Below are 27,149 nucleotides of genomic sequence, written 5' to 3' on the forward strand. Positions count from 1 at the left end.
TTTAGCGTCCTCCCCCTAACTTATGATTTTATAGCCAATAGGTGATGAGGCTTATTTGCATATTTCCAGTCTCTTAAGCAGCAGTGGAGTGGAAACCGTGTCAGACTCGATTCCTCCTCCTCTGAGGAATTCTGCCCCTTCCAGCTGCCCTGCCCTCCTCCCCTTTTAAAGGCTGACTTGTCCTGCGGCGCTCTACCGCGCTCCAGTCCTCCGGCGCCTCCTGTTCAATCCCCTGCTACGCGGATCCGCTCCCTCCCGCCAGCCCGCGCCCCGCATTTCCCGCAGCAGAAGGACGCGCCGGGAGATGGAGAGCAAAGCCCTGCTCCTGGTGGCCCTGGGAGTGTGGCTTCAGAGTTTGACCGTCTTCCACGCAGGGGTGGCCGCAGCAGACGGTACGTTTTGCGCGCCAATTCGTCTCCACCTGCAGACCCGGCCCGGACCACTTCCCCTCCAGCTGGAGATGGGAATGAGAAAGTTGGAAGGGGAGCATACTGGGACTCCGGGGCGCAGCAGGGAAAGGGAATCCCTGGGTGGGGGCTGGAGTGGAATTCTGGAGGAGCCTGGAGAGACTCAGCCTCTGATCACGCTGTGGCGACTCCGGGTTCCCGCTTTTTTCTCTCTCTCCGGGATTCCTGCTCTGTCCCTTGCTCTCTCCGGCCGTGGGAAAGGCGGGCGGTGTGACCGACGGGATGGGGGAGATGTGGAGGTCGGGTGATGCAGTAGTGACAAGTTGTAACCTCCCCATAGGGAGTAGGAGCGCTGAATGCAAGGCACGCGGGCCAAGGTGACACTAACTTGGCTGGGACCACGAGTCAGACCCCTCTGGCGGCCGGAAGAGTGAGCCGAGTGTGGCTTCTTCAGGGGGGGGGGTGGGAGTACGCGTTATCTGCGTCCAGGCTGCATAGGGGATTCTGGCTCTCAGAGCAGGGCTATGGGCAGGGAGTGGGAGTGTGCGGTGGTGCAGGGGAACGCGTGGCGCCGAGTCTTGGGACCTAGCGTCCTGCACGCGTTCCTGCGCCCAGGAGCATTCCAGTCTCCAAGCTCTTGCGCTCGGTTTAGCTCAGTACCCAAGAAAGCCCAGCGAAGGGAGGATCCTCCGGTAAACGTGGCTCAGCCACCAGCACTCTGGCTTTTGGTTGCCAGTTTAGCACTCTATCCTTTCTGTCCTCCCAGCAAAGGCACGCCCGAGGCGAGGCGCTCTGTTAGGTGGGAGAACGCTGGGTTTTCTAGCGTCGCAGGGAGGTCGCGGTCACCACTACAGTCACAAAGGCGGTCACCTACAGGGCGCTGCCTGTTCTCTCTGCCTAAAGAAGACGACTAGGGTCAGTTGAAAGTTTCTTTATGGCCTTGAAGTCGAGACCTGCCCACAATTGAGAAGTCTTGTAACTTGAACCTTGGTTGAGCTAACAGAGCAGAGACTCAAAATGTAACTGAACCCAGTCATAAAAGGAGGCTGGTGTTTCCTTGTGTTGGGGCTGGTGGAATCACCACGAGGGTGGTGTCCCTGGAGGTGCTTGAAGGTGGCACGTCCACAACCTAATTCCAGTCTTAGTGAGTCTGGAACTGCAGTTAAAAGTGAGCTTTATTTCTGCATATAGTTGTAAATGTCTTTGCTGAATTATCAAAGAAGAGAGAACTCATCATTGGAGAATTGCAAGGAAGATAAGAATCTCAGGTGTTTGAGGACACTGGAGAGTAGTGTGCTTTTCCTGTGCTGGGTTGTCCTTCTGCATACTTTGCAACTCCGCTTAAGAAAATAGGAGCAAACTTTCAATTCGTATCCCAGAAAGCACATCACAGTATAAAATTGTCTTTGCTGTAAACTCCCCCAGGGCCATCCATATCTTAAAGTTTTGCTACGGTTTTCTTAGAGGCTCTGGACCCAGCTTCTCGGCTACTTCGTGTGTCACCCTTGTGGGGTTAGCTGCATGGGCTCTAACATTAGGAAAACCGACAACACCTAAAGTGCCCTGAGGTCCCATCTTATACTTTGATTTAAATGGACACCTAAGTAGTTGCGTAATAATTTTGGATTTTAGCCAACGCCTGATTTTCTTATCAATAAAATGTATTAGGGAATATTATGCCAAAGTAGATGCAAAATTATTCTCTCTAATCATCTTTCTGTTCTCTCTACCCGCCCTTTATAGTGGGCTTCTTCGAGATCACAGCACCTTCTATAGAAGGTTTCTTCCGCAAATGAATTCACCGAGGGTTAGACTGAGGAAAGCGCAGTTTGGAGTGACCCCAGCTTCCCTTTGGGCTCCGAGTTTCCTTGTTCGCTCTTGGTTTTTTGTTTTTTTTTTTTAATTCCTTTCTGCGAACAGTGTACAAGTATGAGAGGCATTGCCCCGGAGTGCCTTCTTCCTGGAGCCTCTGCAGCCTTCCTGGCCCCGGGTCAGGAAAGAAGAGAGCTAAGAGAGTGAGCAAAGGGGGCCCTGCTCCATGCAGCCCTGTCAAACCGGGCACAGTGCTCGCTTGCAGGTTAATATCAGAGTTAAATACCTGGGTAAGGACAGCAGAGCAGCAAATGTCACTGGAAGAGAGCTTGACAGGGGAGTGATTGATTAATAGCTGCATTGAAAGGTGGGGGAGTGAACTGGGGGAAAAGTCGCAATGGAAAGATGTTCGGTTTCTTTCTCGGAGAGTATTTTTAGCACAGCTTCCCTTTGCGCTGCACTGTAGAGGAGACTGTTATTCTCAGTTGTCTGCTCTGTTCTGTCAGATCGTCCAACATGCCATGTCCTGTCCCTTTTCTCCCTGACCACAGCCTGTTTCCACATGATTATCACTAAGGCTGCATCTTTTTGTTTGTTTGTTTTGGTTTTGAGGCAGGGTTTATCTGTGTAGCTTTGGCTATCCTGGAACTCATTCTGTTAACCAGGCTGGCCTCCAACTCATAGAGATCTGCCTGCCTCTGCCTCCCTAGTCCTAGGATTAAAAGTGTGTGCCACTATTGTTCCGATGGCTGCATCCTTTTATCTGGGAAAATGTTCTGACTATCAGAATGGTGGCTGGTGAATACTTTGGGTCTCATACTATAAAGAATTCAATATAAGCATAATTATTTTTCAGGTCAAGAAATGTCATTTGAATATATTAATAGTTCTTTCTCTGTGTCTGTATGTCTGTCTGTCTCTCTCTGTAGATTTTGTAACCTGATAGGAATTTGTCATAACAGGTCCTTGTCATATCTACTCTTTGCAAAAGTTGAAGCTTTACCAGTTTCTGAAGGATCAAAATAATAAGATTGTAGCTTACTCTGAAACTAAGAGTTTGAAATTTGAAGAAAAACAACAAAAACCTCCCCTTCCCTCTGCCCCCTTCCATCCACACTCCACTGTAACAAGGTGTGACTTCACATACCTGTCTAAGGACCATCTTAAGAGTGTCTGTCTGTGAGGCGTGGCGTCACCTTAGAACTAATACGTGTTAGCTTGTGCTTGTGGAATAAGTGAACCTTGACTAGGATGGAAGGAGTGAGTAATCTTAGGTGACATAACGTATGTAAAGTTCACACTACGCTTGTGCCAACTGATTCTTCATGCTTTCCCTAGTCTGTTCTCCCATACTGAATTATATTGTAGCTGTGACACCAATGTTGACCTTGGAATGAATAAAGAAAATGTCCTCACTGCTAACTGGCTCAATGGCCAACTCGGGGTCTAATCCAGTGTTCATGGCACCCGCTCTATACCTTGGTGTGTGTGTGAGGTCTAATCCAGTGGTGTTCATGGCACCCACTCCATACCTTGGTGTGTGTGTGAGGTCTAATCCAGTGGTCTTCATGGCACCCACTCCATACCTTGATGTGTGTGTGAGGTCTGATTCTATGCAATCCCACTCTGACCCAAGTTACTTTAATCTTGATATAGAAGTTTGCAGAAGCTTTTCAACTGCATGGAGTCAGGTTCCTGGATGGTAGAGAGTCCAAGTGAACAACCGAGTCCAGCCCTTCTCAATACCAGATAAAGCTATCTTGAAATCAATAATTCTTGAAATCAATAATTCCCTTCTGGGGAAAAATTATTTATAAAATTAATTATGATGAAAAAGACCTCAGTCAGAACTTACATTTTATTTTTTCCTTTTCTATTTCAACAAATTAATATAGAGGTTTTATTTCTGTACAAATATTTCTAATTATATTTTATCCATTTATTTATTTATTTGTTATTTTATTTTATTTTTACAACCTAACCACTGTTTTCCCTCCTTCCTGTCCTCTCAGTCCCTCCCCCCACCTCCTCTCTGCCCTCATGCCATCCACTCCTCCTCCATTTTTATTCAGAGAAGGGCAGACCTCCATGGATATCAACCAAACACGACATATCAAGTTGAAGGCTGGATGAGCTAGTACAAGAGTCAGAGACAGCCCGGCTCCCAGTGTCAGGAGTCCCACAAGAGGACCGAGCTACACTACTGTAGCATATATGCAGAGGGCCTAGGTCGGTCCAATGCAGGCTCCCTGGTTGTCGGTTCAGTCTTTTGAGGCCCTGTGAGTCCAGCTTAGTTGATCCTCCAGGTTTTCTTGTGGTGTTCTTGAGCCCTCTGGCTCCTACAATCCTTCCTCCCCTTCTGCAGGATTCCCCAAGGCCCACCTAATGCATCTGTGGAACTTATATTTTAAGTAAAAGAATGGAATGGCATTCTTATGTTTTCGTTTTGAGGCAGGGTCTTAGCATGTTACCCTCACTGGCCAGAAACTCAGCACGTAGACCAGAATAGCCTTAAAAGTGGCCTGAGATCTCCGAGGAGTCTAGAAAAAAGCAGCGTAGCTGGTTGAGGGCGGAGTCGCTGATAACATTTCCTAGTTTCCTTAGCAACAGTTACCTCAGATTAGCTCAAGATCATCTGCCACTCCAGCAGTCAGCACAGGGTGCACCTTGGTGATGAATACTTAGGGAACCACCCCTGGGGTCCATCTTCTTACCTGGTGCTCTTCTCAAGCTGATGCTCTGGGGACTACAGAGGTTGGGAAAGCACACCAATTGATCTTTAGGATACTGAGACACTATTAAAGGGCAGCAAACACTAGCAATACGAAAACCTGCTACTGCATTAGAGTAAGCAGCAGGAAGAGTTGTGACTTTGTATCTAACACAGGACTGAAACTATGGCGAACTCATTAAACAGCACCATCTTCATGTGAAAACATTACACCCGCACACAGGGGCATGCACACAATCCTTCCCATTGAAGGTAAAATGAAAGTTCCCATGTGTAAATCTACATGATGGTGATCCTTCCCATTGAAGGTAAAATGAAAGTTCCCATGTGTAAATCTACATGATGGTGAATGAATTCCTGTTGTTTGTTTGTTTGTTTGTTTTCTCAATCAGCAACCGGTTCAGTGGATATACTGGCGGTAGGGAATCCAACCTGAGCCTTGGATATGGATCTTGGCGTTAAACAGATTTTTTTTTCCATGAAAATATACAAAGTCAGCCTTAATAATTGGATAACATCAAGGGAGTTTGTCTGCTGGGCCATTCAGTTGTCTCTGCTTGAAAAACACTGATAATCAGGCTGGCAAGGTAGTTTAGCAGATTAAAGCCATACGCCAAGCCTGATGGCCTGAGTTTGATCCCCAGTCCCCCGTGGTAGAAGGAAAATACTGGCTTGAACAAATTGTTCTCTAACCTGCACACATGTGTGGTACTATGCATGTGTGTGACTAAAGTGTAATAAAACTCAAATGAAAGACTGATAATCAAACACAAAAGCCAGATGGCTAGAGAGGAGGATGAACCATTAGAGAGGGAGAGAGGTGGAATCAAGTGAGGCTAAATTACTTTTAAACTTTCTAAAACACTTTCTAAAAATAAAGTAACTTCTTGGGCAGAATCAGGTTAATTAGGCTAAATACATATAATATTCTTTTGCACCAACTAATAAGATTCACCGCGTTTTCTGGTTTGTTAGGAAGAAGAAAGCCTATGTCATCAAATAAGGTGAGGGCTTGCATATATTCTTGGTGGCAGGATGGACTCTGAGTTATTAAGAGCTTTAAAGATCAGGAGTTTAGCACAGGCCCTTAGTTGGTTAAATGCTTTCAGAGTGTTTAACAGCTATTGTGAAACTCCTTTCTTTCTAGCAAATACCGTCATGAAGAAATGTCTCCTGTGTGTTAGGTAGTAGAGATTTGCTGGGTGTGTGCACATGTGTGGTTGAGTTACTGCTGATAATGACTCACTCAGCAGCTAACCACAGCATTTAAAAATAATCTCTAAAAAGGGAAATGCTTGCCAATCTCAGATGGTTACATGAGAAGTCCAAGTTCAATGCCTGTACTGTCGCTCTTAATGCATCCTTCTTGGTTCCTTCTGGGCTTGACTTTAGCAAGGCCACTTTGAAATTCAAGGCTTCAGATTTTTAGTTACAAAAAAGGAACCACTTCATATTGAGACATGGGTAGTGTCTTAATAATCTCAGTTGTTCATTTACTGAAAATTTTAAGAGAAACATTCAAATTTCCTATTTTTTAAAATAGTGAGTAGGTAGGCTGTGTCTATAATTTGACCAGGAAGTAAATAATTTTCTCCAAGTCCTTTGTGGCTTGTTTTCTGAAAAGGGTCTGATTGTATTAGCAACATAATAATTTTTACGTTCTATAATAACCAGAAAGATTTATCAGCATTTAGATATCTGTCAATATATCAAAAGCTGGGTTTATTGTCTCTCCTTATCCCGTTTGAGACTTACTATGAAGAATGAAAAGCTCCTTCACAGCAGATTCAGTGTCATTTTACTTTATGTATTTATTCAGTTTGGTTTTTAGAGACAAGGGTTCACTGTGTACCCTGGCTATCCCAGAACTCACTATGTAGACCAGGCTGGCCTCGAATTCAGAGATCCGCCTGCCTCTGTCTCTCAAGTGCTGGGATTAAAGGTATATGCCACTGCCACTCAGCTAAGATTTGCTGTGCTTTGAAAGGTTTGACTTTGTGTGGAAGATTGTCAAGAAAAAGGAAGAGGAAAGCTGTCTAGGGAACGTATTGACCATGCATGACTCACACTTGCCCTGGTATCTCCGGACATTCCGCTCTCTCACAGCGGCTTGAGACAGCACATGTTGCCATTAGGAGAGGAAAGCCTTCCTCAGGCTCTCAAGTTTTCTTCTCTTAAAATTCTGGTTTTGGGGAGTCCTTTCTTCTAATGAGTCTAATTGTGTTGTTATGGGTTCTAGGTTCTTAACTGAATCTACATGATAAATGATGATTGTGCTGCCAGTCCACTCTCTTTCTCATTTTGGCCGAGTCACTGGAGACAACATGAAATGAAGGAATGTCCACACTGGAGTTCACGTGTGAATTAAACACACACCCACACACTCCCTAACTAGAAGTGACAGGCTGGCAGTCACAGATTGCTTAGCCCACAATTGAGGTCATCTCTGTCCACGCTGTCACCACTGGGATTCCCTTATAATCCACATTCTCTTTTTCTCTTAAAGATATTTTTATGTGCATGTGTGTGGTGTGTGCATGATGTTTGCACATGTGGACATGCAAATGTGGAGTCTTGGGGTTGATGGAGGGTCTTTCTGGACCACTCTTTCACCTTATTCTTTGAGGCAGGGTCTTACAATCAAACCCAGAGCTTACCGATAGGGTTATTACCACAGCTTGCTCTGAAGACCTCACCTCTGCCTTGGGAGGCTGGGATTACAGCAGGTCACCACTCCAACCTGGTATTTACATGGGTTCTGGGGTTCTGGACTCAGGTCTTCATGCTTGCACAGACCCATACTACTTTAGAAAAGTCAAGGGTGTTGCTGGCCTCTGTTGCTTGTGAACCTAAAACCTTTAAGCCCCAAGTAAAACCAAATAAGCCCCCAATTAATGTCTCCCATTTCCTTTCCTGCAGGGGGAAGAGATTTTGCAGACATAGAAAGTAAGTTTGCTCTAAGGACCCCTGAAGACACAGCCGAGGACACTTGCCACCTCATTCCTGGAGTAGCAGAATCTGTGTCTAATTGCCACTTCAACCACAGCAGCAAGACCTTCGTGGTGATCCATGGCTGGACCGTAAGAATGGTTCTGGAAGTGGGTTAGGGTCAAGCAGATCCCAGCTGTTGGAAGCCCATAAACTGTGTCTGTCTGCTCTCTGGGTAGACTTGAGTAGAGGCAATCTTGGTTCAAGGTAGTCTCTACAGCCCCAGGTTCATGAACTCTTCCCCTGGCTGGTACCTACCTTTGTTTTGACACAGTGCCTGGCTGGTGCCCTTGAATCCTACATCCGTGGAGGTGGAAAACCATGTTCCTTCCACTCAACACAAGATGTTACTGTTTCGGGGAGCCAGCAGAAGTCTAGAATGATACTGATACACACAGGATGAGCTCGCCAGGATAAAGAAATCACTCATTCCTTCCTTCCTTCCTTCCTTCCTTCCTTCCTTCCTTCCTTCCTTCCTTCCTTCCTTCATTCATTCATTCATTCTCCAAAGGCCCCTTCCTGAAGAGTAGGAGGAGGCCAGAGCAGAAGAGCTCTTCGGGTGACTCTTGGCTGTTCGCCAGCTCTGTGATAAGAGCCAATCATTTGTCTTCTCTAGGCCTCCCGCTTACTAACCTGTAAAACAAAGGGCTTGTAGACTCCTCTAAGGCCCCTCCGATTTCAGTTTGCCCCAGTTAAAAACTTAAGGGAGTTTATCAGGGCACTGTCATGGAAGAAAGCTGGAGAAAAGGCTTACGGAGATAATTCAATCTACAAAGTGTTTGTCTGGCAAGCACAGGCCCTGAGTTCTATTCCACCACCTAAAGAAATAAATAAATCAAAAGCAGGGCACAGAGACGTACTCTTATAATTTCAGGGAGGCAGAGACAAAGAGGTCGGCGGGGCTCACTGGCAAGCAGCTTTGCTACTCGGTGAACTCCAGATTGAGATTCCCAAAGAGCAAGGTGGACAGCTCCTAAGAAGAACCCCTCAGGCTGTCCCACATGCGCCCACACATAAAAAAGAGAGGAAGAAAAGTACAAGCTACTTATGGAAAATATTCATAAACAGCCTCTCCCAAATATGCCAGATAGTTGCTTTACATGACACTGTTCTTATGTAAATACTTTAATTTACCTTTACAATTTTCAATTTCTAGTGAGCAGGTTGCATTATTTATTAAAAATAATTTATATGAAAAAGGTGGTTACAATGTGTCACCTTCCTGTTAGATACAACTTTTGAATGCTATTGCTGGATACTGAATTCCAGTGAAAAGAATGAGGTAAAAATGATGTAAAACCAGACCAGCTATCTCTTCCCACATGCCGAATTGGTCTTTTTATTGAAACCTTGGGGCAAATGTTATCATTTCCATGGATGTGCCAGCAACAGGACTCATACAGATATATTTTTTAAAAAGATGTACCCATTTACTAGTGTACATAGTATGGTAGATAGCATATGATGAAAATTTAAATCCCAAACATAAACTGTAAGGAGGGCAAAGATCTTTGAGGTGTTTAGAGACATTTGGGATGAACACAGCATGGCTCTTGATAGTTTCCAAGAAGTTTAAGCTCAGTGAGCAATTTCTGCAGGGGAAGCAACTGCGCATCTCAAGTCTAAAGCATCCCAGTCTCACCGTGAAAGAACTGGGTGCTTTAGGAAGTTGCAGAGGGGTGGGGAGACTTTCCCTCTCTTGCTAACATGAGGTAACAAATGCAGCATCCAGACATAGTGCCAGATGCTGCCGCTGGCCCTGCTGCGTCACTCATCACACCTGTGCTCTTCAGGTCACGTGTCTTGGTGGTTTGAGCTCAGGCTCAGGTTGCTGGCCAGACAGCCTGTGGTTCCCTATCACAGAGGCTCCCCTTGTCTGGAACCATAATAAAGCCAGCTGATCTTGGCTTATCTGAGCAAATGCAGGCTGGGTTCAGTCAAACCACCTGTTAGAGGTAGCAGAATGGGTTCTGGTTCGGAGACTTGTCTGTCAAAGGCTTGTAAGAAAATAAAAATCTAGAAAACAAGACCTTTTCTGGGTAGAAGACAGTGCTCAGCTTCCTCAACCCCTTTGTTTCTTTCATTTATATTTTATGTTGAACCAAAAAAAGAAGGATTAGATTAGGTGCTACTGAGTTAATAAAAGTACCCAACAGTATAGGTAAGTAGGTCACCTGCCCTTTTCCAGACTGCCTGACTTGGAAACACTGATAGAGAAAGAGGTACAAGAGAACCCAGAACAAACAGTTTGCCAGAGATAAGCTTGCAGGCCACTCAAGGGCACAGACTCAGGGCAGTCAAGACCCTCTCGGTCCCATCAGGAGAACTGCCTACTCCCACTGGAGCTTGCCGGTTCTCCCTGTGGGGTGGAAAGGGGACGTCAGTGCAGTTAGCATTACATTCTGGAGAAAGGCCACTGTTTTCTCATGGTCTTGCTTTGGAGCTGCAAAAGGCAGTCAGCGTAGCAGTCAGGAAGGGAGGTGAGGGAGGTAGTTAGGGCACACTCTGAGCCTGGACTTGAAGCATCCTGCCTCAGACATATTCAAAGAGGCTTAACTGGGGTCCTCGTGGGCTGACTGTTACCTTTGTACCTTTGTTACTTCGTTTTCTCTCCATGCTTAAAATCGTTGTGGAGCTGCCCCCATGCCTGCAAGGAGACTGGACACCAGACCGGTCACAAGTGGAAATGTACGAGGGAGCTTTGAGCCATTCTGAGCCAGCCTTGTGGTGCAGGTGTCCCAGAAAAGCTGAAGTTAGTTTACAGAACTGATTAACAAGAGAGGTAGAACTACAACCCATATCTCTTAGGCTGGCCTTGCCCCAACACAGGGCACAGAAACTGGGTGAAAAGTTGTGCACTAGGGCGCCGAGTGAAGCGAGATTCCTGGTTTTGTATTTTAGTCTAGAAAACGCACAAATAATAAAACAGGAATCTGAAAGAACTCATCTCATGGAGCCAGTAGATCGAGGTATCCGCGGTTCCCATTTCTCTGCTGGTTTTTGTAGTTCTCCATTGTTACCTTAAACACATTTGTCACAGTGTTCTAAATTGAAGGAATAATTGATAGCCTCTCTTGTGGCTGCAGTGACCTAACATCCTTGGCTAACCAGTTTTGTAAGGAAAGCAGTGCATGGGCATCCCTTAAAAATACCTTCCTTTCTTACTTTGCAGTTTTGAGTGTTGAGCCTTGAGCTCTGCACCTGCAGGCCGAGCACTTTGCCACTGTGCCACGGCCCCCACCCTCTTTCCACTTCTGTTTTTCAGATGGTCTCACTCAGTTCCCCAATGCTGACCTTGAAGTCACTCTAACTGAAGCAGGTCATGAGCTTACCTTTGCTTTACTCTCCAGAGGTGCTAGGATTATAGACATGCCTGACAGACCTGGCCTTTAAGTCGGCTCTTCTGGGAAACATGTCTTGACTTAATTGAAAGTAATTAACCAACATTTCCTTTCTAAAAGTGTTTAATTTGGCTATAAACTTTTAGTACATTGAGCCTGATCTTTTTTTAATAGTGTAAATTGTTGATGTCTTACTAATTGATAAAACATACTTTTTAAAGTGAGTTAATCCCCAGCCTGCTGCTCCTGAGGCCAGCACACTCCCTGGTATACTCACATTTGCCATGGAGGGAGAAAAAAATAGAAAAGAATTAGGGTACCCCTTGAGGTCTGAGTTTTCAGGCTGAGTCAGTGTGCTTCCATGCAGGTTTATATCTCTCATTTCATGTTGTCATATTTATAATGAATTATAGTTAAAAGAAACCGTGTATTATCCTTTTCAGGTGACAGGAATGTATGAGAGTTGGGTGCCCAAACTTGTGGCCGCCCTGTACAAGAGAGAACCTGATTCCAATGTCATCGTAGTGGACTGGCTATATCGGGCCCAGCAACATTATCCGGTATCTGCTGGCTACACCAAGCTGGTGGGAAACGATGTGGCCAGGTTCATCAACTGGATGGAGGTAAGACTGGGAAGGGAGCTTCCTGTGCTTAGGAGAAAACTCTTGGTGACAGCCAGACAGGTGGCTGATTTTTTTTCCCTTTTCACCATGATCTGAGGTGTTTTCTCATCCTTTCAAATTTTCAGAAGGGCATTTTTACTTTGTGGTAAGAATGACTAGATTATGCAGCCAATAAATGGTCCTGCCTTTGATAGTCCAGTGAATAACCCGGCAGTACTAAGTGGGCAGCATCAACAAAAGCCTGGTTTTTAGGACAGAGGGAAGATGGCTTGTTCATCCACCTCTTTCCGCACCAGCTGGTTGTCATGGGCATTGTATCTGGTTGTGACTCTTGTTATAATACCAGCCTCTTTAACAAAATTGGTAATAGTGTTTGGCTCTTAGAGAAGATAGTGGATCCAGATGATTGCTGAGACCCCTATAGTCACCGTCCTGGTTTGGGGCAGAGATGAACTTACACAGGGAAGCAGTGAGTGGGATGTACAGACATGACATAGTTAAGGGTCCAGAACTGCAGTTGCCTACAGATTTTACCCACTTCCTTCTCTTGGGGGCCACACTCTGGAAGTTGACTTTGAAGGTTTTGGAGGGCTAAAGAGAAGCTAGTACTCTGACAGGGCCAAGTTATTTAAAAAAAGGAATTAGATGCAAAAATACACTTTAATCATCAAACGCCAAAATTTATTTCTTGACTTCTTTACCAGTCACACAAATGAACTTGGAAGAACCAGATCACAGCCTTGGGCCTCAGGCTTCTCATTTGCTGACTTAGTTTTCTGTTGATGTGATAAAACATCATGACCAAGGCAGCTTAGAAAACAAAGCATTTAATTTGGGGCTTAGGGTTTCAGAGGATTAGAGTACTTGACCACCATGACAGGGAGCGTGGCAGCAGGCAGGCAGGCCCAGTGTTCACATCTTGAGGCACAGCTGTAGGCAGTTAGAGACACTGGGAATGGTGTGGGCTTTTAAAACCTGAAAACCTACCCCCAGTGACACACCTCCTCCAACAAGGCCACACCTCCTAATCCTTCCCAGATAGTTCCACCAACCGGGGGCCAGGCATCCAAATACATGAGCCTATGGAAGTTAGTCTCACTCAGACCATCACACCTGCTGATGCAGAAGCTGAGTCATACGTGCCTTGATCTCTGCCCTTTCCATATGCGCCTGTAATCTCTGAGTTTCCATATGTGCCTGTGATCTCTGTCCTTTCCATATGTGCCTGTGATCTCTGCCCTTTCCATATGTGCCTGTGATCTCTGCCCTTTCCATATGCGCCTGTGATCTCTGCCCTTTCCATATGCGCCTGTGATCTCTGCCGTTTCCATATGTGCCTGTGATCTCTGCCCTTTCCATATGTGCCTGTGATCTCTGCCCTTTCCATATGTGCCTGTGATCTCTGCCCTTTCCATATGTGCCTGTGATCTCTGCCCTTTCCATATGTGCCTTGATCTCTGCCGTTTCCATATGTGCCTGTGATCTCTGTCCTTTCCATATGTGCCTGTGATCTCTGCCCTTTCCATATGTGCCTGTGATCTCTGCCCTTTCCATATGTGCCTGTGATCTCTGCCCTTTCCATATGTGCCTGTGATCTCTGTCCTTTCCATATGTGGCTGTGGTCTCTGCCCTTTCCATATGCGCCTGTGATCTCTGCCCTTTCCATATGTGCCTGTGATCTCTGCCCTTTCCATATGTGCCTGTGATCTCTGCCCTTTCCATATGTGCCTGTGATCTCTGCCCTTTCCATATGCGCCTGTAATCTCTGAGTTTCCATATGTGCCTGTGATCTCTGTCCTTTCCATATGCGCCTGTAATCTCTGAGTTTCCATATGTGCCTGTGGTCTCTGCCCTTTCCATACGTGCCTGTGATCTCTTCCCTTTCCATATGCGCCTGTGATCTCTGCCATTTCCATATGCGCCTGTGATCTCTGTCCTTTCCATATGTGCCTGTGATCTCTGCCCTTTCATTATGTGCCTGTGATCTCTTCCCTTTCCATATGCGCCTGTAATCTCTGAGTTTCCATATGTGCCTGTGATCTCTGTCCTTTCCATATGTGCCTGTGATCTCTGCCCTTTCCATATGTGCCTGTGATCTCTTCCCTTTCCATACGTGCCTTGATCTCTGAGTTTCCATATGTGCCTGTGATCTCTGCCGTTTCCATATGTGCCTGTGATCTCTGTCCTTTCCATATGTGCCTGTGATCTCTGCCCTTTCCATATGCGCCTGTGATCTCTGCTCTTTCCATATGCGCCTGTGATCTCTGCCCTTTCCATATGTGCCTGTGATCTCTGCCGTTTCCATATGTGCCTGTGATCTCTGCCGTTTCCATATGCGCCTGTGATCTCTGCCCTTTCCATATGTGCCTGTGATCTCTGCCCTTTCCATATGTACCTGTGATCTCTGCTGTTTCCATATGTGCCTTGATCTCTGCTGTTTCCATATGCGCCTGTGATCTCTTCCCTTTCCATATGTGCCTGTGATCTCTGCCCTTTCCATACGTGCCTGTGATCTCTGTCCTTTCCATATGCGCCTGTGATCTCTGCTCTTTCCATATGCGCCTGTGATCTCTGCCATTTCCATATGTGCCTGTGATCTCTGCCCTTTCCATATGTGCCTGTGATCTCTGCCCTTTCCATATGTGCCTGTGATCTCTTCCCTTTCCATATGCGCCTGTGATCTCTGCCATTTCCATATGCGCCTGTGATCTCTGTCCTTTCCATATGTGCCTGTGATCTCTGCCCTTTCATTATGTGCCTGTGATCTCTTCCCTTTCCATATGCGCCTATAATCTCTGAGTTTCCATATGTGCCTGTGATCTCTGTCCTTTCCATATGCGCCTGTAATCTCTGAGTTTCCTTATGTGCCTGTGATCTCTGCCCTTTCCATACGTGCCTGTGATCTCTGCCCTTTCCATATGCGCCTGTGATCTCTGCTCTTTCCATATGCGCCTGTGATCTCTGCCATTTCCATATGTGCCTGTGATCTCTGCCATTTCCATATGTGCCTGTGATCTCTGCCCTTTCCATATGTGCCTGTGATCTCTGTCCTTTTCCTGTATTCTGCTTCAGTCATTGCTTGGCTAACTTCAGGGAGTAACAGGTGCAGGATAATGTGCAAACGTTTATATGTACACTTATATAGTATATATGTATCTACTATGTATACATATTTATTTCTATGTATAAATAATACACTTTTGGATGTCTGGAAGAAATTCCTAGTTTTAACCTGCCATTAAAGAAAAAAAAAAATCTCAACACCACAGAATATTTGTCTCTTTTAACTATAACATGAAATCAGTAAAATTAACTTACAGTAGTGCCAATTTTTAGAACCAATATTTATTTTCATTTTTGTTACTTTTGTTAATTTTGATGTTTGGCCAAGAGCTATACCAAGACATTTTTCATTTGTTCTCTCCCAGGAAGAATTTAACTACCCCCTGGACAATGTCCACCTGTTGGGGTATAGCCTCGGAGCCCACGCTGCTGGGGTGGCAGGAAGTCTGACCAACAAGAAGGTTAACAGAATCACTGGTAAGAGGCATTTTTTGTTCAGTTATCACAAGAGCCAGTGTGACCACCCTTCTGGAAGAGAATCAGAGCTTCTTTTGTTAGTACCCACATGTGTGGCATTGGGGCATGTGCCCAATGTTCATTATCTTTCTCAGCTCTTGGTTTCCATCCACTGGCCATGGCACAGGAGTAGATGATAACAGCATTCAGTATAGAGGCCCACACATTCCTCCAAGAAAGAGTTCTCACCTTCCTCTGCTCCGCTTGAGCTAACAGACTGCATCCCCTCTTACATATGCCGTCCCCTCTCACATCAGCACCAGGGAGACTGACAAGGACTGGTTCTACAGAGCATCTGGAAGAAGTCAGTCATCTAGGAAGTAGCTATAAACGGGTTGGTATAGAGAGAGGGAGAAAAGAATTGATCATGGATTAAAGGTCTTCTCAGACTCAGAAATAACCTACAGGAAGAAATCAGGCCATTGGGTGTGAAAAATCACTGAAGACCGGCCAGTTTAAAAGACGCATGTTAGGCCTGATGGTGCACTCCTATAATACTAACACTCAGAGTGGGGAGGTAGGAAGTTGAAAGCCATTGTCAGCTACATTGTGTGTTTAAAGCCATCTAGTAACAGGAGCATCTGGAGTAGGTGGAGAGTAGGGGGACCTCAAATGTGCGGGCTACGGTAGCGTACATCTGTAATCACAGCATTATGGAACTTCAGACAAGGAGGATCAAGAGTTTGAGGCTAGCCTGGGAGAATGAGAGAGAATGAGAGAGAAACAGCAGCAGAGTGAGTGAGCAAGATGCCGTTTTAGAAGAGCTATGCCTACCTTGTTGACTCTTAGTCACGGGAGGATCCAACTCTGAAGATGAGGAGCTGATTAGAATTCAGGAGCCTTCCGATTACATTCAAATGAGCCAGGATGCTGGCCTAAGGACCAAACTCACAGCAAACTCTAAAATTTATGGGGCCTTTTCTCTCCCACCAAGGCTTGGATCCAGCCGGGCCTAACTTTGAGTATGCAGAGGCCCCCAGCCGCCTTTCTCCTGATGACGCAGATTTCGTGGATGTCTTACACACATTCACCAGAGGGTCACCTGGCCGAAGTATTGGGATCCAGAAACCAGTAGGGCATGTTGACATTTATCCCAACGGAGGCACTTTCCAGCCAGGATGCAACATCGGGGAAGCCATTCGTGTGATTGCAGAGAGGGGCCTTGGAGGTGAGTAAACCAGAAGTCACTTCAGTGTGAGTTTCGAGGCTTAGATCTCCATGACAATGGTGTACCCTGTTCACCGCCTCCACAGGGTGTGGCTTCAGTACACACACTTGAGTGGGCAAAGCAGATGCCATGCATATGTGAGGACCCGAATTCAGACCACAGAACCCACATAAAAGCCAGATGCCATCATGCCTCTCTGTAATCCCTGAAGTCCTGCAGTGACGTGGGAGGCAGACAGAAGAATCCCCTGACGCTTGCAGGCCAGCTAGCCTGGGTACACAGTGGCAAACAAGCGACCTTGTCTCAAACAAGGTGAAAGGCAAGGACCAAGTCATCCTCTGATCTCTCTGCTCTTAATTTAGCACCGATGCCCTTTATGATGTGGTTTCTAGTCCTGTGCTTTTAGAAGCACCTAGACGTGGTAGACATTTTCAATGAAGCTAAGGTTGTGTTAAGGAACCAACTTCTGCCTCGGGTGTCGTTTATTCTGGCATAATAAACATTCCTATATGTAAGACGGCAAGAGTTGAAAGTCCCTCGTCAACTTTTAACAGTCAGCTGGACAGTTACAGAGGGAGGTGATGACACATCCTAACGGAGAGGCTGACGTCAAGTCTACCCCAGTGCAAGGCAGTTTCGCAGAACTGCTATTTCCCACGTCTTTTTGTGCAGATGTGGACCAGCTGGTGAAGTGCTCCCACGAGCGCTCCATTCACCTCTTCATTGACTCCCTGCTGAATGAAGAAAACCCCAGCAAGGCGTACAGGTGCAACTCCAAGGAAGCGTTTGAGAAAGGGCTCTGCCTGAGTTGCAGAAAGAATCGCTGCAACAATGTGGGTTACGAGATCAACAAGGTCAGAGCCAAAAGGAGCAGCAAGATGTACCTGAAGACTCGCTCTCAGATGCCCTACAAAGGTAAGCTGGAGGCTGTGGGAAGGAGGGGAAACTGGATAATGCCATCTCTATTGTCATGGCTGTTTCTGTCTATTGGAAAAGAGTTCATGAAGTGATGTTACTAAGTCCCGGACCCTCACTTGTACCTCTGTTAACCCAGAGGGATTTTCACGAGTCTGTTTCATCTAGCTCTTGATTGCCATACCGACAAGACCCCAGTGCTCAGACTTGAGTTTGTAGCCAGCCTTCTCTGTAGCTGGGACCAGCCAGTAGTACTGGTTTTAAGGCTAATTTGAAAGCTAATCACTTTGGGGTTATAAACTCTAGGCCTTTGGCCCAATTCAGTCTACCATTTGTTTTTGTAAATAAAGTTTTATTAGAACATAGTCAGACATATTCTGTTCCATATTATCTAACACTGCCTTCCTGCCACAAAGGCAGACTCAAGTAATTGTGACAGAGCCCACAGAGCCCACAAAGGCTACAATACTTGCTCTCTGGAACCTCATAGAACATTTGTCACTTTTAAAATTTGTTTTACATGAAGTCAAGAATCACCATAGTCAGGGTTACTAGTGCTGTGATGAAACACAATGACCAAAGCAACTTGGGGAAGAAAGGGTTTGTTTGGCTTAGCCTTCCACATCACTGTTCATCATCAAAGAGAGTCAGGACAAGAACTCACAGAGGGCTGGAACCTGTGGGCAGAAACTGATGCAGAGGCCTTGGAGGCGCTTCTTAATGGCTTGCTCCCCATGGATTGCTCTTATTGCTTTCTTATAGAACCCAGGACCTCTAGCTAAGGGGTGACACCACCCACAATGGGCTGGGCCCTCCCCATCAATCTCTGAGTAAGAAAATGCCTTACATGCTTCCCTACAACCTGATCTTAGGGAGGCATTTCTCCATTGAGGTTCCCTCATCTTAGCTGACTATAGCTTGTGTCGAGCTGGCCAGCACACTAGGGAAGCAAGAATGTACCAAGTCACATGTCCCTCTTGCATGAACTCATTTCCAACTCAAACTTAAGGCTTGACCTCTTACTTAAACAAGACATAAAGACTTGCAGGGGGAAATGAGGAAGGAGGTTATATTGTAAGACACATCTGCAGACAGGGACTGATTTTGGACAAATTGCCTTCAGTAGAGCCTGGATGGAAACCTGAAGTAAGGGCACTTATTAAAGAATAGTTTCCTCAGACAAAGCAGTGTGCTTCAGCGGTGCTTTGTAGATGTGCAAGGTGGACCAGATGTTGGAGCATACGTTATTCACAGAAATCTTGTAGGCTATACGAGAAGCCTCATTTTCACTAACTCTAGAACCAGGTGTGAGGTACAGAAGAGGCCATCTTCTAAAGACAAGGGTAGGCTTACAGAGGGTCACCTAGCATTCTGTCTGGACTTCCTGGAGACACATGGACAGCCCCCACCTCCAGCCTCTCCTGCTGTGACCTTCAGCACTGCCCTAGCCATAGGATGATTTATCTCTACTTTTGAATAGTTCTGGGGTTTGGTTGTTTTATTTTTCTGTTTTTGCTTATCTAGCTACTTATTCTCATTATAAAATGAGCTATAAGGTTGGCATAGGGTACATGCCTGGAATCCCAGCCCTTGGGAGGTAGAGGCAGGAAGATCAGGAATTCAAGGTCGTCTTCAACTACACAGTGAGTTTGAGGCCAGCTGGGCTACATGAGATCCTGTCTTAAAACACCCCTCCCCCCAACACATACACATATATTCAGTGCACAATACCACTTAAAACAAATAGAGAAACTAAATAAAGGTTGTCATAGAAACCACAAGAAAATGTACTGAAATGTTTTTCAGGAATATAACCAAAGTAACATCAAAATTCAATTTTGCCACACTCTCTGCCAATAGAGCTAAGGATGTTGGATCCCAGCTTATCAGAAATTGCATTTAATAGACAGTAGTATAATAAAAATACGCATACGAACCTTGGGTTGCAGGAGACAAGCATCAGAATGGTGCCATTATAGTCACGGTAGCTATGCTTAGGCACAGGGTTTTGGTGAATAAGTGGGGAAGAACAGGGAAGAGATGCTGAAGCTCACTTTCCTGCTTCCAGAGGTACTTCCTACGGCAGGGCAGTTTGTAAGACAGACCTCAGGGCTTTGTGTTGGTGCGCAGGAATTCACTATATTGTGTGTGCCGCATGCTGCACTGTGCAGATGGTGGAGGAGCAGAATGAGCCCAGAGTTGGGGGCTGGGGTCCAATGTCCCCACGAAATGGGAAGGAGCAAGGCCATACACAGTAACAAAGCAGCAAGTACCAAATATGCTTGGTAAAGATGTAGAAATATAAAGTGGCCAACGCAAGTAAAGGTCACAAAGAGCCTTCTGGATGTGTTTGGCTGTTACTTTGATTTCCCTGGTAGTCCCTTCCAGCTTGGCAGTTCAGATACAGCTGTGTTTCTCCCGTGTACTGCAGCCACACTGAAAAGCGTGTAAGGTCTGCACTTCCAGTAGAAAGTGTTGGATGGTCCAATGCATGCACTTCCTGTTTGGGTCTTTGGAAGACATTTGTTCTATGGGTCTGAACTGCGTGATGGTTTGGGGACTATGATGTTTCCATGAAGACTGACATGTCTGCTTTGTCCCAATGTTCTCTCCTCCTCTACAGTGTTCCATTATCAAGTCAAGATTCACTTTTCTGGGACTGAGAGTGACACTCAGCTCAACCAGGCCTTCGTGATTTCTCTGTATGGCACAGTGGCCGAAAGTGAGGACATCCCCTTTACTCTGTGAGTAGCTCGGGGCACACCTCCAGTCTGTAGATCTGGACAAAGAAGTGTACCACCACTACCCCAAAAAGAAAGTCCAGTTTAAGAAATTAGAATTTAGCTGGGTGTGGTGGGCCATGCCTTGAAATTCCAGCACTCAGGAGGCAGAGGCAGGTGGATCTCTGTAGAGTTTAAGGCTAGCCTGGTCTACATAGTGAGTTTCAGGAAAGCCAGGGCTATGTAGAAACTCTGTCTTAAAATACCGAAAAAAGAAAAAGAAATTGGAATTTAAAAATGTAGGCTTTGCACCATTTCATATGATAAAATACTGTTTTCTAATTTGTTTTATTTTTGTTTACTTTATTTTGTGTTTTCTTTCAACATTTCAGGTCTTTATTTCTTTCATTAAAAAAAAGAAGCAGTGAAAAAAATAGTTAAGTTCCCCCAAAAGAGTTGACATTATGAAGCAGGGATGTGGCTGGGAGGTGGTGTGCTTACCAAGCATTTGTATGTGCTCCCAGCATCACCAAGAAACAAAGGAAAAAAAACAGTTGTAACAAGCAACTACTCCACAACATAGACAGATAGATAGATGATAGGTAGGTAGATAGACAGACAGACAGATAAATATACAAAATGTTATAGGTAAAAAGCCCATGACAAAGTATTACTCCTTAGTTTTGATTAGGGACAATTTCATGATACTCTTTAATAATTCCTAAATGAACACATATTCTAAAAAACACAATAACTGAAATGGCCGAGCAGGACACACATACACGGGTTATATTGTTGGTTGCTAGAACTTTCCACACAAGGAAGGCAGTGAGGAAATAATTTTCTGTGGCTATAGTTACAAGGATTAAGATGATTTATTTTACAATCTATCTTGAAGAAATATTCAATATTATATTTTTAAAAATTTAAGTGCAGCATATTTATTATCATGGAACACATAATACCCCAAACTGAGTATTAATTAACATTGAGTCAAAGGTCATGTGAGTTATGATTCATAATGTTGGTAGAATCAATACAGCCTCTAAAATTAGAATTCCTGAAAAGTAGGTAAAACATGACGAAAATAGAGCCAAGTAGAGGACTGAATATATGTTTTCTAGTTAAGTGAACATATGTTCACACATGTCTAAATTAAAAAGGAGTTGGGGGCTGGAGAGATGGCTCAGCCGTTAAGAGCACTGGCACTGGCTGTTCTTCGAAAGGTCCTGAGTTCAATTCCCAGCAACCACATGGTGGCTCACAACCATCTGTAATGAGATCTGGTGCCCTCTTCTGGCAGGCAGAACACTGTATACATAATAAATAAATAAATCTTTAGGCCGGGTGGTGGTGGCTCACGCCTTTAATCCCAGCACTTGGGAGGCAGAGCCAGGTGGATCTCTGTGAGTTCGAGGCCAGCCTGGGCTACCAAGTGAGTTCCAGGAAAGGTGCAAAGCTACACAGAGAAACCCTGTCTCGAAAAACCAAAAAAAAATTAAAAAGGAATACATAGAAATAAAATTGGCTAATGGACATTTTTCTCTTAAGAGCTGTACTAAATAGTTTTTGGTGTTAGGAAGAATTCTGGAGCATGGGGAAGGGGTGTGGGATCTTAAGATAGAGCAAACACTGCTGACATGCATCTTGGACGTGTTTTGCATTTTAAAAATATCACCCCAACAATAAAGCTAGTTACATCCCGGGAGGAGAAAAGGCTGGTTCCTAAAAGTAACCGAATCTGTGAACTTTTCGCTCAGGCCTGAGGTCTCCACGAACAAAACCTCCTCCTTCCTGATTTATACGGAGGTGGACATCGGGGAGCTGCTAATGATGAAGCTGAAGTGGAAGAGCGACTCCTACTTCAGCTGGTCGGACTGGTGGAGCAGCCCCGGCTTTGTCCTCGAGAAGGTCCGAGTGAAGGCCGGGGAGACGCAGAAGAAGTAAGTGACCGCAGTGGTCCCCACACACTCTGCCAGGCCTCCTCTCATTCCCTGGGGGACTTTCCTGGAGCCTTCAACACGCAGGTGCAACTTTAGGAAGCCCTCTCTTCAGTCCTGTGGGACCCAGTTAATTAACCCAGAAACGATTCCAGAATATTCTTTCAAGGACACACAGAGGAAGGAGGACAGAGTGAGCACCAACCGTTCCTGGGACCGGAAGGGTTTGGATTTGAGGGGTTTATTTCTTTCAGATCTTGGAGTATTTGCATCTATACATAAACTGAGATCTCTTGGAGATAGGACCAACTTGTGTTTCACATTGCTCTTGCACACACAGTCTGCGGGTACTTTGTACATTTTCAGTGACTGCCTTTTGACCTCAATGTACCACATGCGGTCAGGTGTGGAAATCGCCACTTGGTGTACAAAAAGGCTTAGATTTTGGAACATTTTGGAAATTTAGACTTTTGGACAGGGGATGGTCAGCCTGTAATATTTCTGGATTCCCAGTAAGGAACATATTCTGGACTGGCCACAGCTGTTTGGAAGGAGAGCTGGGATCAGAAGCAGGCAATCTCAGGATGCATCTAGCACCATTTCCTGCAAGCAGAAAATAGTTACAAAACATGGCACAAATCTTAGAGATGCTGACATCTAAGGGCTGAAAGAAACTCCTCAAGAAGCAGCAGAGTCTCAGCCCAACGCCCCACATGTCTATGAAATGATTTGCATAAAGGGCCCCATAGAACTGAAATCTTCACACACGTTGGGGGATTGTGCAAGCATACCATTGATAGAAACAACTCTTTAAAAGAGAATTGAGAAATTATTTCTTTTTCTGCCGTTTACTTTTATAGAAAAACTTTGAAGGCATGCTAAGGCTAGGGAAACTCTGCAGATCCTTTGTTCCCAGGGCAGTTGAAGGCAGATGTCCTAATTCTCTGACAGCAGTACTAAGGGTGGTTCTGTAACTCCTCTGCTGGTCAGACCTCCTGAGTGAGATGTGACCCCAGCGGCACACTTAACTATCGGAAATAACGCCACAGTTAACTAATGTGACCACGTAGGGTTTAAATGACCTTGACCAAACATCCATTTTGAACAGTTGTTCTTATTGTTCCATATGGCATGCTCACATCTGCTTTCTCCCACAGGGTCATCTTCTGTGCTAGGGAGAAAGTATCTCATTTACAGAAAGGAAAGGATGCAGCAGTGTTTGTGAAATGCCATGACAAGTCTCTGAAGAAGTCTGGCTGGTGAGCATCTTGAACCACAGCTCTCTAAGCATCCTCTCAACATGGTCTCTGCCCAGCTCTTTACCCTGCAGCTCTTGTGCTCCCTGTCTTCAAGGTGTCTCTCTAGCCCTTCCTTCTTATCTATGCTCACTTGCTTTTTTTCTAACGCCTTAATACTCTCTTTCTTTCTCACCCCGCTGACCTTCATCCCAGACACACAAGTTAAATTTATTTTAACTCTCGAACTACTCAGAAGTCTTCACTACAGCATTTCCCATGGCTGCAGGTCTGTTGGCTGCATAGATGCTGTCTGAGGCAGGGACCATGTGGGTTCTTCTGTGGGGTCAACTCCTCCTAGGATATAACCAGAGACGAAAGTGTCTCATATCAGCTGTAGCCATATACTGACAGACTCTCTCTAACCGCCACATACTGCAGGACGCAGGACCACAGGGGAGACCTAAACTGTGTCAAAACCCCAAAAATGGAGAGAAAAATGGAGTAAGAGTGCAGGAAACTGTTCTCCTATCTCAAAACAACTGCTGGCTCGTCCTCCATGACCTCTAGGGCTAATCCACATGGCAGCTGGCAGCAGAATCTTTCCAGCACGTCAGTGCTAAGTGGAGACCAAGCATGTGACCTTCCCTCTCCTCTCCCAAGTTCTCAGGATGTGCTGTTTTCATCCCTCCCCTCGCTCCCTGCCAGACGCCAAGTGCTAATGGGTGACACATATTCAAGGGGGATATTAGATAATGCCACACAGGCAGTGACACAGAGACAGCACAGGCTGGTCACAGAGTCACTGGGAAGTAGAAAAAAAGAGCACTTGCTTCTGCTTTATCCTGATGCCTAGATTATTATAGACAGAAGTATCGAATAAAGATTGCCTCTTCCAAAAGAGACTATTAGAGACCCTATGTGGAACACCTGCCTTAAAATGTCTACTTAAATATAATTTATATATGCTCTCTATGGATAGGTGAGGAAAACCAGACAAAAACAAAGTAAAAACCAGCAAGGCCTTATCGGTAACGTTCAACATGTTATTAACAATTTGATTTATATCCTTTCTCACTATACATATATGACATGTGTATGTTTTCATATCACAAACATAGAATTATGGCAATGAATGAAAAGAAGAGGCCATATAGACCTGAATATAACTATGAATGCCCAAGAGGGCTTTGCCACGGAGAATAGTTACCAGCATAAAGCTGGCAAAATGACTTATAACTAAGGAGAGAAATAGCCACCAAGCTGTAATGCTTTGCCACTCAAAGTGTGCATCCAAGGCAACTTCATACTTGCCTCTACTCTGAAACAGGGTCTCCAGTATAAAGCTTTAGATATGCACATGAATACACTTATGTACACCTACCTTCCCACCAACCTTCTGTAATTTTAAGTAGGTATGTGATTATAAAATGGAAGTCCTCTTTAATAAGTGTAAATCCAAAACCTAAGGGAATAACCTCAACTGTTTATGAAGCATTCTGGTCAGACTGTTTATAAGAAGTTATCTAAGAAGGTCTAATGATGCATCTTTGGTCTACTCATAGGGTTTCTAAACAACAGACACATAAGTAGCCATGTCTTACAATGCACTTTAAATTTAGGAGGTCATTATGAATCAGACTAACAATACTCTTCAGGGGTTTCTGCTCACAGGCTCTCAGGCTACTGTCCCCTGTTAACTACTCAGGAAGGTGCAGATTCCAAAAAAAGAATGAAGCAGCCATTTCATTATGTTTAGCGCGTAAGGAAAGCTTTGTGACTTTTGCCATCCCATGACCCAGTGTTCTGAAGATAGTGCTCAAACAGAGGCCTATCTATACATGCATCAAGTGTGTCTCCTGCTTTCCCAGATCTAGGATCTGCATCTCATAACCTTTGTTCTGAATGTCATTGGATACGTCTTCGTCATGGCAGTAGTGGGGCGAGAGAGGGTTGGTAAAAGCCAAGCGGACGATAAATTGCCTTTCTTCTGTTTTTCCTCAGACACTGGACAATCCAAGAGGAGAAGAAAGCACTTGAGTTCTTTGAAGACTGAAGTAAACGAAGTAAATTTTATAAACAAAGAAAAAAATACCCTTCTTTGGGTGTTTGAAAGTGGGTTTTCCTGAGTATTAATCCCAGCTCTATCTTGTTAGTTAAATTAGAAGACAGGCTCAAATACTAAAACGTGGCTAATACCAGGTGAGGAGTCTCGTGGCCAATAGCATGTCTTCCAGCATCAGAGGACAGCAGATAGGAGAAGCATGGCGTCTTTTGTCCCTTAGGAAGGAATCATTGGTCCCCACAAATAAGACTCCTTCGTGTGACCTGTTTGGTCATGGACAAATGTTAGTGAGGGCCTCTTATTTTGTCAAAATTCTGAGCCCTTTTCAAAGTTTTCTCCAAGTCTAATATAGATAATGTTTTGTGGCATGAGTGAGATCTATTTCTTTAGCAGTTGAAACACCTGGCCTTTGTAACTAGTCCTTTTACCATTGGGATGAAACCAAATAACAAACAAACAAACAAATAAATAAATAGTAATCAGGGATGTGTGACTTAGCAAAAGCAATGAAATCCTGAGCCTTGGTCCCACCATGACAAAGTACAAGTCAACAGAGATACAGAACTAGATGAGTAATTCTTAATAGACTTGAATTTCTATGGCTTAATCCCTCCATCTTTTAAAAGTTTGTTTTATAGTTTAACATTGTTCTCTGGGTAGATGTTGAAAATGTCACCTTATAATTCAGATGACATATAAATTGAACTGAAAGAAAACAGTGCCGAGTTTGATTTTACTTTTATATTTTGCTTTTTGGAGGAAATGTCTCATTTATCCCACTCTGTAGCCAAGCCTGACCTAGAACTCAACTCTGTTGTTCAGACTTGCCTTGAACTCTCAGTGATCCTCCTGCCTGAGTGCTGGGGTTGTTGGCATGAACCGCATCTGGCTTGATACCATAATTTTATTACCAGATTTTTTACTATTTGTTTTTATCGACTTGAACACACTCGATAGCCAATAGTTAGCATTTAGTCTGAGACTTCTTGGCTGTGCCTCCGTCACACTTCTAACACATCACATTCATTTCTAGTTTAGATGTGATCAAGTTCAAATTCTACATCATGCAAAGTACAAATTTTACATCAGGACTGCCTTACCCCATGAGAGTTGAAATTACTGGGAGATATGATCATCAGTGCTTGTAAATTGTTGTGTACAAAGAAGGGCGTTGCCGATTGCAATAGCTACAGGAATTACCAGGTGGGCTGCCACTATTTTGTTTTACTTTAAAAAAAAGAAAGAAACTAATCAAGAGTGAGTGAACAATTATTTATGAACTAGATCTCATATTTTCAGAATGTTTTTACTATGTATTAATACAAAATGATAAAGAAGTTCTATGCCAGAGGTTATTGGCTGGGAACATAAACTGTGAAATGTGTGGGTGTCTGAACCAACTATCCACATGCAAAGCCCCACAAATGTAATTGTCATTCAATGTCATTTGGAAAGGAAAGAGTCAAGGGATGTCCTGGAAAATGGTCAGAGAAGTAGTTCCAGATATGCTGCATTGTTAGCCCTTGCTGGGAGAAGGATGGTTGTACCCATGTAATATAGGACAAAAGTGACTGATTTCATCAGGCTTGGAGACAATTCTAGAAATAAAACGATGTACAATTTGT

The 27,149-nt window shown here is 44.7% G+C and overlaps 1 protein-coding gene across 1 annotated transcript; it reads left to right on the forward strand.

The window, feature by feature from the left end:
* Lpl (lipoprotein lipase) lies at positions 1 to 27,149 on the forward strand. Its single transcript, XM_036166427.1, has 10 exons — positions 1 to 392; positions 7,870 to 8,030; positions 11,723 to 11,902; positions 15,331 to 15,442; positions 16,416 to 16,649; positions 17,322 to 17,564; positions 20,188 to 20,308; positions 22,045 to 22,227; positions 23,382 to 23,483; positions 25,464 to 27,149. Coding segments are annotated over exons 1-10 (1,425 nt in total). The 5' UTR covers positions 1 to 304; the 3' UTR covers positions 25,465 to 27,149.

The sequence above is a fragment of the Onychomys torridus genome, chromosome 17, assembly GCF_903995425.1.
Source record: "Onychomys torridus chromosome 17, mOncTor1.1, whole genome shotgun sequence".
NCBI lineage: Eukaryota > Metazoa > Chordata > Mammalia > Rodentia > Cricetidae > Onychomys > Onychomys torridus.

Excerpts from the sequence above, each read along its gene's own strand:
- Lpl (XM_036166427.1), top strand. The coding sequence starts at position 305 with ATGGAGAGCAAAGCCCTGCTCCTGGTGGCCCTGGGAGTGTGGCTTCAG. Across the intron at positions 11,903-15,330 it reads GGTTCATCAACTGGATGGAG|GAAGAATTTAACTACCCCCT; the intron begins GTAAGACTGGGA and ends GTTCTCTCCCAG. Across the intron at positions 15,443-16,415 it reads GAAGGTTAACAGAATCACTG|GCTTGGATCCAGCCGGGCCT; the intron begins GTAAGAGGCATT and ends TCTCCCACCAAG.